The sequence below is a fragment of the Channa argus genome, chromosome 20 (assembly GCF_033026475.1).
Source record: "Channa argus isolate prfri chromosome 20, Channa argus male v1.0, whole genome shotgun sequence".
NCBI classification, from domain to species: Eukaryota; Metazoa; Chordata; class Actinopteri; order Anabantiformes; family Channidae; genus Channa; species Channa argus.
The window spans coordinates 14,328,078-14,340,263 of record NC_090216.1 but is presented as its reverse complement, the minus strand read 5'-3'; the positions used below and the strand labels follow the sequence as shown (position 1 = coordinate 14,340,263).

The window sequence follows — 12,186 nt, the reverse complement described above, 5'->3', positions numbered from 1 at the left end:
AACCGCTTGTTCTGATTTACAACTGCACAGTATCATTTTACATATCACATACAGCTATTTCCTAAAATAGATTTTTTTTTTTGGTATATTTGGTCCTGTTATAGCAAAAATTTAAACGTTTGTAACTCAGGATACTATAGATTTACCTGGTCTTAGAAATGTGTTTGGACGGCTTGGTTCACGTTGAGAGAATACACTGATATTTTGCGAAACGTGCTTATTTCTTTCCCTGCTTAGAAACAACTGGGGAACAAATTGGCTCTTATTATTATCAGAAATTGAGCCATTTGGTCCATTGCATTTTGCAAAGTCTAAATTAGTCTCTTGATTATTGTTTTTTATCCAATACATGTGTTTTGAGGCTAATTGATGGTCAAATAAAGCACAGTTTCTATGAGCCCAAATACGAAGAAATTTGCAGAACATCCAGGTTTTTTATGATCAGAACTGCAAGGACGAAGATATTTTTCCAGAGTATGCACCACTGACAAACTTTGATAGGACTGAAATGGGCACCAGCAGCATCCAGTTCTTCATGGCAGACAGTCCATATGGACTGCTAAAGCTCATTTTGGGCTGCAAAAGCAGACTTTACATCACACAGACAGAAAATGAACTGGCCTTTAGATGACACCACTCTCATTTTTGTACACTGAACCTGAACCTTTAGCCAAGGGCTGGATAAGTAAGATCGGTACAAAGACTAAAACCGGGTAAGACATGAAACCAACATGCTATATTTCTTTTGTTTAGGAGCCCACATCTATTGTCCGAGTGCCATCAATTCTCTCATATGAGCTGACCCTTTTGGTTGCATGTCAAACCATTCTGTTGCTTTAAAACAACAACGGTTTAAGTCACTACTGCATTACTGCAATTTTAAATGTCAAATTAATTCTGCTGTTACAAAGATTAAACATAGATTTTGCAGTGGATCTGTCCTTTACTGGATTTTGAAGCAATAAACAGTCTTACTGATAACATTTAGCATTCATTCAGCATGTTCTCCTTGACTCTCTTCTTCGACACTGATGTGATTCTGGCTGTGCGATGTTTTCACTAACAGTGCGGTTGAAATAAATAAAGACAAAGCTCTATCTGAGCTTTCCTGAAAGAAAAACAACAACTTGATCTCCTAGTGTCAATCCTCTCAGAAGGAGAGTTGTTGATCACTTGCAAACTTTACTCATTCCCTTTTGCACGGCACATACACAAATGCTGTAAATGCATTGTACTAATCTGAGCATGCTTATCAGTGCTTTCTATGGCTGTGGCATATATGTAGTCTAAGAGGCTACAGACAGAGACACACTTCTGCTTTCCTCTGGGGAAAATGGTGAGAATATCGTCTAGAAACTGCAACAAAAAAGAGAACAGATTCCATAACCGACTACGGCCACAAGAGACAAGAAATGCCAAGAGAAAAAGCAACAGTGGCCAGAAGCCGATGGGAGCTGAGAGCAGGGCGATTGCTGCAATCAGAAGGGTGGAAAACAAAACTCCTTCTCTGTTTTTGTGAGGCGTTCCAGGCTGGTAATTTTCAGGCAGGCAGACAGGCACAAGATCTGTCGGAGCGAGAGCCCAGTATCGTGACGCATTTCTCCCAGCCACATGTCCCCTATCCACGGGCCAGCGCCCAGCAGGATAGGGGGTGGTGGGAGCGGGGGCTGTAAGCCTGTTCACGACTTTGTGTGTTTCAGTGTTTGTGTGTGTCCATATGCATGTGTGAAGATGGGAGGGTGAGAGGTGGGAAGGCTGCCAATGGGTCCCTACCTCCTGAGGGCAGGGTGCTAAGTGAGCCAGGCCATACTGAAGCCTGCAGGCGGCAAGACCGCCACCACAAGTGTGGAGATGGGCGTGCGTTTAGGGAGTGGCGAGCTTTCCCTGCCTGTGACTTACCATTGCTGGTGGCATCAGTCAGCAAGCCAAGCAAATCTGCTACCTGCCCCCAGGCCGTGTGAAACATAGCCTAGGAACAGAACATGGGTGTATATGGAACGCGCACACGTGGGGGTTTGGGGTGTGCATGTGTGTGCATGAGGAAAAGAAAAATGGCTTCAGCGCTTTTGGGACAAGGGACGTGATCTGTTGCTTTGTCCACTTCACCCAAAACAGTCTGTTCTCTTTCAAATCCAAGACATTCACAGAGCACACGCATGGAGAGCTGAATGCCCCTCGCTGGTTCCTGTATCAATGCAATCGTTCTTTGGCAGGTGTACACCCAAAACCCTGCCTGAGCACTTGTCCATATTCACTGCATCTTATAGTCATTTTAAACCAAAAGTTATTGACACTATTAACGATCCGAAGCAAATATTGATATAAAATTTTTTATAGAAGGTCTTGTTCCAGGGAGGGAGAGCTTCCTTTACAGCTGTTTTTCTATTATTTCTAAATAACAATTTCAGATTTTTATCAAATTTTTTTCTATGATTATTTAAAGCTTTTCATCCATTCGTTTCAAATACCTATGTAAGCTGTTTATCTATCACTTTTAAAAACTGCTGATCTGTTGATTTTCAGTTTTAACCATTAGTTGTAGGTTCTTTCACTGTGCCATTAATATCACTTAACCCTGTAGCTAACTGTTGAGCTTCTCCCCCTTCCTTGCTCATTAGTTGTTGAACATTTTCAGTCGCAGCTTGTTCAGGTGTAACACCTGACTCAGTATATTTGAATCAGTTCACATTTCTACTTTTCCCAGTTAAATGAGCTACTCTACTATCTTTTCACCTACTACTGGCAAATGGAGAAGCACCCCAGGTTGGGAATCACTGATTTTGCTCCAAGAACATGCTTCCACTGTGCATGCTAATAAAAGACAGCTAGACCACTGTTGGGAAGGAGCAGAAATATATATACTATTATGCTCAATACCACAGAAAACTGGGGCTCTATTTTCCCATTTAGTAACTATTAAATGAAAAGCTACAATATATTGCCAAACGTATTCGCTCACCCATCCAAAGAAATGAATTCAGGTGGACAAAGTAAGGTCCATAAAGACATGGATGAGCGAGTTTGTTGTGGAACAACTTGACTGGCCTGCAAAGAGTCCTGACCTAAACCCGATAGAAAACCTTTGGGATGAATTAGAGCAAAGACTGCGAGCACTGTGTATTATGTATTTCATAAACACACTCCTAAACCTCGTGGAAAGCCTCCCCAGAAGAGTTGAAACTGTGATAGCTGCAAAGGGTGGGCCGGCGTCATATTAAACCCTATGGATTAAGAATGGGATGTCACTAAAGTTCATATGGGTCTAAAGGCAGGTGAGCGAATACTTTTGGCAATATAGTGTATGTGACAATAGCTGCCGATTACAGAGGATGTCACACAGCATGACACAGCCACGTGTTAAGGAGCCTAAATAGATTTATAATACCAGTATAGGACACAGCTTCCCTCACTGTATATCTGACGGTTTGCTTGGTGTTGTTAAAAGGTCTGTATCTGTTTTCGTAATAGCTCCTCCACTGCGGTGAGAAATGTCACGATACATCCATTAAGCCAAGGGCCTCGTGGAACTTTAACACAGTCTGAGTAACAACCAAAACTCTCAAAACTGTGTTTACAGCTGTCTTTTTTAATGATTAAAGTTTGGGTGGCTTCATATAACAGAAAATAATCCTAATATTTGCAAAAGGCTTGACTCATTAGTTTGAATAGTCGATTAAGAAGAAACAGTGTAGCAGTTAATTAGAAAGCAGTGGTGATAACCACCTGTTCAAACATGCAGATGGAAAGTCTGGCAGCTTATCCAATGTGGCTTGTGAATGCTGAATTGTTAGTCAATCTTTCGTCTGAATGTTTAGTCAGAAGCAAATGAAACTGAAGTTGATAAAGATAGATGGATGTAATGTTGCTGATCCCAATTTACCTGAAACACACTCTATGTAATGCAGCTGACATATGCATGAATGTGCACAGCTGTAAACACACACACACACACAGACGCAGACATAATTACCTGTCAAATGCAAGACATGACTTCCTAGAAGTAAATGAACTGATTCATATTCATGAGAAAGGTGTGGGAAGTGTGTGTGTGTGTGTGTGTGTGTGTGTGTGTGTGTGTGGGGGGGGGGGGGGGGGCTGGGGGGTTGTCGGCTGATTACAAGTTAAGATATTCACCATCCCTACTACTTGTTTTATTATAAAACCGCAATGACAAGATGGGAAATTATACACTGAAAGATGTAGGACAGAAAGGATGGATGCATTAGATCATTTTTGCTGTCCATTAAAATACCGTTTGATTTCCAATTGACATTGCAACTCTGTTTTTCAAATGTTTTTTCTATTTCTGTCTTCTTCTCTTCTAAAGTCCTTTTTACCTCTCCCAGACCCAGACTTCTTTCCTCCACACATGGTGATGACTCCTCCCGTGCCGGCCTCCTTCTGTACCCAAACTGAGTGATTATCTGCCACTAGTCGATCCTTTCCGGCTGTGTGGCCCCAGAGCCCTAATAAACAGGAATCTAATGGTGTCCCTGCGCTGCTGAGGGGCCTCACATTAAGATAATTAGGCAGACAGAGGGTGCGGGAATGAGGCCCTGGAGAGGAGGAGGCAACACCGCTGTTTCTCAGAGTCTGGGCCTGTGACTTACTGTCTGCTGATGCACCCTTTTCTTTATGGTTAAAAACAGTGTTTATGCTGTAAAATAATTGCACTAAGATGTGTAAAAATAATGGAAGACAGTGTGGTTTCTTTAGTTAATCATCTCATATGCTCAGTGTTATAAGGAGACAAATTTTGATGCCTGACAGGTGTAATAAAGGTGAATAGTGCTGAGCGCAGACAATTCTATTCTTTGTAGTTTTTTCTTTCTGCTGTACCCCTCATGTACAGTCAGTGGCTTCATCAAAATTTGTTGTTGTACTATACCTATATGATAAGGCATCAGGGTGTAAGCACCCAGTTTAATTTTACATAATGCAATGTAATCAAGCAACGACGGGTAGCTTTTCTTGTAAAGTGCAGTGTACTTGTCAGTGTTGTACACAGTAGCAGCAATCAATCAAAGCATGTATATTAAGGAACAGAAGTAATTTCCATGCATTCATTCGCTGTTATGATGAAGAGTTTAAGGCCACAGGTTGCACATCTCCGAGCCCTCAGCGGCGTAACCACCTTGGAGCAGTGTGCACAGCATTAAATCACAGTACAATTATTTTTGACTGACCTCCTTAAATCACTGTGAGTATCTTTGGCTCCAGTGTAAACAAAGGTTGCTACTTTGTTTTATTAACTGTATGACAAAGTAGCTGCTCAGTGTTTGCTGTGCAATTAAACCACACTTGCTGTTACTACAATGCAACTTTGACTCTGTAATTTGTTGTCTAAGTTTAGGTGTTTGGTTACTGGTGGTAGCTGGTAGAGCCAAATCCAAGGTGACATACTAACGTGTGTGTGTGTGTGTGTGTGTGTGTGTGTGTGTGTGTGTGTGTGTGTGTGTGTGTGTGTGTGTGTGTGTGTGTGTGTGAAATGTCCAGTGAATCAGTTACAACATTGTTCATGTAACTCAGTGCTTGATAAATGTCTTGTTTTCGAATGAGTGTCAGCAGCAAACATGTTACTCAAGGGTTCGGATTAAATAAAACTAACTGTAGATATAGTGGAAGCTTTGCTGTCTCTCCAATGTGCTATGAGCCTGAAAGGAAACTAAAGGATGGAACCTCAGCTCCAACTGCTTTTCCTGCCTGTTTCAACACAAGGACAGAAGCCGAGCTTCAAACAGAGCTGAAGCTGGAGCGACGCCTCAGATAACTACCTCCTCTGTCATATTCTCTTCCGAAGCCTCTCTTTGCTTGTTTCGACGGCCTGTGCTGCCGTGTGTAGATTCACTAGCTGGAGCTCCTCTTTCTGCTCTGACACTCTGCAATCAGATGTGACACGCTGACAGCTCCGATGACAGCTGGGAAGACAAGGTCACACAGTCACCTACTTTTAACAAAGGATGTGAACGGCTCCTTTTGACAGCCCGGCACTGTGCACAAACACACACTTAAGCACCGCATACACACACCGAGCGCAAAGGTACACCTTCACTCACTTACTCACTCACTCACATACGCTCACACAAACATACACACACACACACACACACACAGTCACAAGGCGGAGCTGCAGCAATTTTGCAGACAGGGGCTTTTCTCGTGCCTGTGCAATCTCAGAAGCAATTACCTATTAAAATTCCATCCTACCCATCTCAGAATGTTTAGGAAAAGATTATAACTGCTGGGGAGGTAATTAAGCCTGCAAATGGTGAATTGAGTTGCGAATACAGAGTACAGTGAATGTGTGTGTCTTATCTTTATAAAAGCAATCGTGTTGCCAACATAAAACTCTTTGGTGTGATTTCCAAAAATGGCAATTACAGAGCTAAGAAACACAACAGTGTTTAATATAACAATTTAATATGTAACTATTTTCCAATCAAATTTCAAACCCATCTTTATTAGATTACACAGTAAGTGAAGTCACAATGAGATCACTTAGTGCTTTGTCACTTAAACTTAAACTTCTCTTGTTTCCAGTGTGAAAAACTATGTTGAAAGTCACCCTGAATTAAAAGGCAATTGCTTAGTCCAAACAAACACACTGCCATGATACTGCGTGGCTTTAAAATGGTAGCTGCCTTCGGTCTGGACGTCGCCACTAAGATCATTGGCATTGTTCACTCTCCTTTACCCCCGTTTTCACTTTCTCCTCTTTCTCGGTTCCTCCCACCTTTGTCTTTTTGTCTCTTTAATGCTGGATGCAAAGAGACGCAGGATTTTTCAGCCTTTTCAAGGATTAAAACAAAGTCGTTGGGTTTTGAGATGACATGAAAGTCTGCCAGGCTGCCCAACCGGGGAATTGGTGAGCTGGCTTCTTCTGGTTTACAAACTGGTCCATATTTATCATGCAGCAGGTTGTGAGGGCCCCCGCTGGATTCACTGCTGGGCCCCCAACCGAACAAACACACAAAGGGCTTTTGTGTTACTAATTGATACTGTGCATCTCTCACTTTTGTGGTGCATGTTATGGGGATTTTGATTCATCAAGACGTTTGCTCCTCTATACGTGTATTGACAAAAGCACTTAATAAACACTTGTGAGGGAACCATATAAATTATAAAAGAGTAGTGGTGATCAAGTAGCACTCTGACTGACAGTCACGCAGTGCTTTAAGGAATTTTCCCTCCCTTTGTATGCAGCAGAGCCAGACCACATTCATCGACGCCAGTAATAGGGCAATCTGGCCATAAGCGATAATCAATATCTGGTTTGCACTAAAAATAGATTTTTTTTCAGCATAGCCCTACAGTACATCTGCCCAAACTCCTTTGTATGCACAAGCATGTGCACATATAGAGGCCCCTTAAACCTTAGCACTTCTCTTTACACTGCAATTGCCTCTGTCTTCACACTTCTTCTGTCCTTCCCTCGTCTGTCCTGTGCATTCACAGCTTTGCTCTAAATGAAAAAATGATCATGCCCTTTTTAGTCTGTTTATCCACCGTTAATCACTTAAAAGAAGTGATAAATGGCACCCAGCATCGTCTGAGGGAACCCGTAAACCGATCAGGTGACTGTCTGGGATGATCTTGCCAGATCACAGAGGTTAATAACGTTCCACATGATTACCCACATTTCGGGGGATGACAAGGTTCAGGAGAGCAGGTTCCACATTGCACATAATAATTTCACAGCAGTGTCCTCCTGGCACTCAGGTGATCAGTATCTCATCTCATCCACACAAAATGAGGGGAGCAGACCCCAGCACCTACTGAAAGTGGTATTTATTGTCTTTCGTTTTAGTTTTTGAGAATGACAGCCTACACCTCTGTAACCAAAGCATTTTAATGAATATAACCTTTCTTTCCCCTTTTCCATGTGCTCTCATCATGATGTTGAGGTCTGTGGGCGTAGTGCTTCATGCTGAGTAGGGTTATGTCACCTTGTCGTTTGCCAAGGGAGCTGTTGTAGGATTACATATTTATCTCGTTCTCACAAATAGAAGTAGTTACTCAACCTTCACCACCGCTTGCATACATGTACACTTCCTGACATTGTTACAGCAAGGCTCTTGCCAGAGCACCAGTTGATGCTTTGAGATTCAACTGTGTAAAACTTGCCAACATAAACTGTGAACTCATAAAAAACCTGGGGGATCTGGGGATGCTCTTGGTGGCATAAAAGGATTCATACCAGTAAAAGGCAAGAAATTATGTAATTAAATAACATTTCGATATTGTGTTAGGTTGAAAGATTAGATTTTTTTCTCAAGTCAAACAAAATCAAGCCTTGAATGTGATTGGATTTCTTGCTGGTAGTTGATTTGAATTGCAAATTTGGGGAATAATCACATCCAACAGGTAAATAATTTCCCTTCTCAAACCAAGATTAAAAAGTTGCACCAGTGATTAAACACACTTAAGATGTCGTCTTTTCCATGTACGACAACTGTACAAGATGCTGTTCATATACAATCTGGTGGTAACACAAGAAATTAAGACAAGAAGCGAACAAGGCAAACATGAATCTGGCCACTTTCATTCTCAAATAATTGTTTATGGTTAAAACAAAAGTCTCTTGAATCTGCTTTTTGTTTTTGGCACAAGGAATGGTGATGAAACACTGAGAGATTCTGAATCCCGAGTACCCGCTGTTTCTGTGTGTGTATGATGTGTGCCTGTGCTTAGTACTCTGGTCTGTACATATCTGAGTGTGTGTGTGTGCGTGTGCGTGCGTGTACATGCATTCATCGGTTTGATCTTTGGCGTTAAAACACTAAGAAGCTCGTTACTGTAGCAGCCCACGGGACACAGCAGAAATAGATGGCATTCATACCACCACCCTTCAAACTCTCAGCCCCCCCCAATACCCCCACACATAAACATACTACCACCACTTCCTCACCAACACACATGCACACAGTCCCACTTCCATCTCTGTCTCATTATATCATGTGGGCACGTACTAAAATAAAACAGGATTTGAAAAGACATGCAGATATTCTCTTTCTAATGTGTTATGAAATGGATGGATATCTGGCCAGTGCCAGATAAAACTGAAAAACAGGGCTGTCATTTGAAATAAAATAGGTCTGCGTCCTGTGGATTTTCCAACTATGCATCAGTAACCAGATACAGTATGGGTTTAATGAGTCCACCTGATGTGATTGACTCGATCCACAGTTCTCACTCTCATCCTTTCATCACTCCAAATGCCTTCTGAAAAGAACTATGATGCCAATTTGGATAGTTCAAGTCACTTTGAATAAGCAGTTTTTTCTGCTGACACACACATACACACACACACACAACTCTCACTTCTAACTTATAGACATAGTTCATACCAGCCACTAAACTCGAAAAACATTAAAACAACTCACGGTGGTTTGTGGACCTGGAAACATAGTGCTGCGAATGCATCCCTAGGGCCTCCTCCCCACGATACTGCTCACCTGGACACCCACCCTGCAGCACACTGGCAACGGCCCTGTTAAATAGACAGACAAAGAGAAGAGAGAGAGAGACAGGGAGGAAGTGATGGAGAAGGGATGCAGACATACGGACCTGTGAATATCATGGTTAATTGGATTGAGCTGCACTGCTGCACAGACTCTTCATAATATTGTGAGAGGCAATTAATTGGAGAAGTTTTGGTTTTTATTTGTCCTGCATTATGTTGCAAATAAACTCTTGACTGTTCCATTCCACCATGACGGTGTATAAGAGCATTTGTACTGGTCTACAATCAGACACACTATGGAGCGCAACGCCGCTTTACTCCAGTGAAAGAACCCGCCCCCGCTTGATAGGAGAAGAGTAGCTCACGTAATGTTATATCACAATGGATAGACTGGAGTGGAAAAGGGCATTCAGCATCCACTTCTGTTCATAAAGACTCTCAGGACATTAGAGGAGACGAGCTGTTCTGATTGGTCAGAAACATATGGCTATACATGCCTCATGCGTTTGAAGTAAAACGCCACTTTTGATGTGTTAAGTGGATTTTTTAGATGAAATGCCTCACTTCTGAAATGCAATGGGAAATAAGAGGAAACGAAAGACACATTGTGCGCTCTCGATTACTGCGTGCGTAGGCTACTACTGCAAGAGTCTTTGTAAACAAGCGCACTGAAGGAAGGAAGCAGGCAGGGAAAGGGAGGGACAGAGGGCGAGAGAGAGACACACTCACACACAGGGAGACTTACCTGGACATGTTCTCTCTCTGAGGCCGGTGCGCCTTTTCCAGACCCAATTTGGTGAAAATTCCTACAAGAGCCATAATGGCCACTACTCCACATATGATGTAAACAATTAAGTTCGTCTTGTCTTTGGTGCTGTCGCGTATCTTGTTCATTTTGTTGTGGGGAGTCTGTCCGGTCTTCATCCAAACCGGAGTGTCATAATTTTTACAGGTGCTCTGGTCCAGCCGCGAGTGCTTGTAGGCGCAGCAGAAGCGGAAGCCACAGGTGCCGCAGCAGTACAGATAATTACCCGTTTTGCAGATGAACGGCGGGTCCCACTGGCCCATCACGTCGTAGTAACCCCGACATTTGTCCTCCGTGTGCGGGGTCTCCTCGGACACGCTCTCCTCCTCTCTTGAGCCGTTGGAGGTGGCGATCATTACGAATCCTCCGAGCAGTCCTGGCTCCCCGTCAGCCTTGCACACAAGAGCCATAAGTTTGAGTAACAAGAAGCCGAGGAGAAAGTATTTCCCTCTCATTGTGCTTTGTCCTCCGTTCAACTTCACGCGGAAACGAAAAGACTTGGAGAGAGGAAAAAAGGCGCAAGGTCATGATATGCAGAAAAGTCCAAAAACATACGTCCAAACAGCAACGCAACGTCATCCGCGCCAATTAACATCTTTACTAAAGTATCATCGTCCAAAAGAAAATCAAAACGCGCAGGATAAAACAGACTCTGTGAGGATAACTTGACTTGATGGAAGTAACTGTTGTTCAACGCGCGCGTTCTGCTGCGCATCTATAAGCTACGTCTTTCCAGAAAGAATTGTTGCAGGCTCAGGTTGTGCGTTTTTAAGGAGTGCATCACTTTACAGCTCCATTGGTGCGCTCTTATACGCATCGGAGTAGGCAGAGATACAAACTGCACCGAGGATGAGAGCGCAGTGAGCGAATAGAAGAGCCGAGGGTGGGTGAGCTTGGTGCGCAAAAGGAGAGGAGGAGGAAAACAGGAGGAGGGAGTGAGACTGCGAGGGCTGAGGACAGCAAAAGAGAGAGAGGGGGAGAGGGAGGGAGCCTTATTGTGAAATATTATGATAAAAGCCCCAGGATACGCACATCACCATTCTGTTTTTCAGACTAGGAAAGACGTGGGAGCCTTTCCCGCACCCTGCTCCCCCCCCCCCCCCCCCCCAAAAAAAAAAAAAAAAACACACACACACTTTAGGCATTTTCAATCGCTTGCCATTGTTTTAGAAATTCTGATATCACGTGTTACAGTGGGCAGTAACATAGCTTCAAAAAAGAAAAGGAAACTTTTGGAAAAACACCCATCACTAAACATGTGGTCCCACGAAGATCATACCAGATGGATCCCCAGATAATGTCCTACTTCTGGCTAATTTCATCTGGCCCAAATAGCTGCAACATAGAATGATGACCCACGGGCAATTAATGTCGGCCATTCCATAACGCATAAACGGCCTTGATTTGACCCATACTTGTTAGAGTCAAGTTTGAAATCTTTTTCTCACGTCCGCCTTTGGAGGTACACTAAACAAGTCAGTGACTGCTAGTTTTTGTTCATTGTATCATTTTGTTTTACTCTCTACTTTTCTCTTAAATATATAATCAAAAATGCTATTAATCCGTGAAACATATTCTGTTAAATAATCCAATAAATGCGACAAAAAGGTTAGTAATTATTGTAATGAGTTACGCAAGCCGATTTTTCCAGTACACTGTTTAAATGCAACAAACCTGTGAGATATTTGAATTTTTCGCTACATGAATAAATGTGCAGTATGGAGTGGCAACATTTGAATTGTATTATAGAAAATCTAACCAAGACTTTAAGAATTAAAAGCAGCTAAAATGCAAATAAAGATAATAAGAAAGATCCCATATTAAACTGCATCAATTTTCAGCAAACCAAATCAGTTCCCTGTGGTCTTGGTTATTACTACCCAAGAAAAAGGAAGAAAAACTAGGAAAAGTCACAAAA

General features: G+C 42.5%; 1 protein-coding gene across 1 annotated transcript in view; it reads right to left on the bottom strand.

Annotated features, from left to right (window-relative positions):
• Positions 1-11,164, bottom strand: part of shisa9a (shisa family member 9a) — a 51,236-nt gene extending 40,072 nt beyond the window's left edge. Inside the window, exons 1-2 of the mRNA XM_067488497.1 lie at positions 10,209-11,164; positions 9,384-9,490 (exon numbers count right to left, since the gene is read on the bottom strand). Of these exons, the coding sequence (XP_067344598.1) occupies positions 9,384-9,490; positions 10,209-10,723 (622 nt within the window). The 5' untranslated portion in view covers positions 10,724-11,164. The remainder of the gene's footprint in view (positions 1-9,383; positions 9,491-10,208) is intronic.
• Between the last annotated feature and the right edge of the window lie 1,022 nt (positions 11,165-12,186).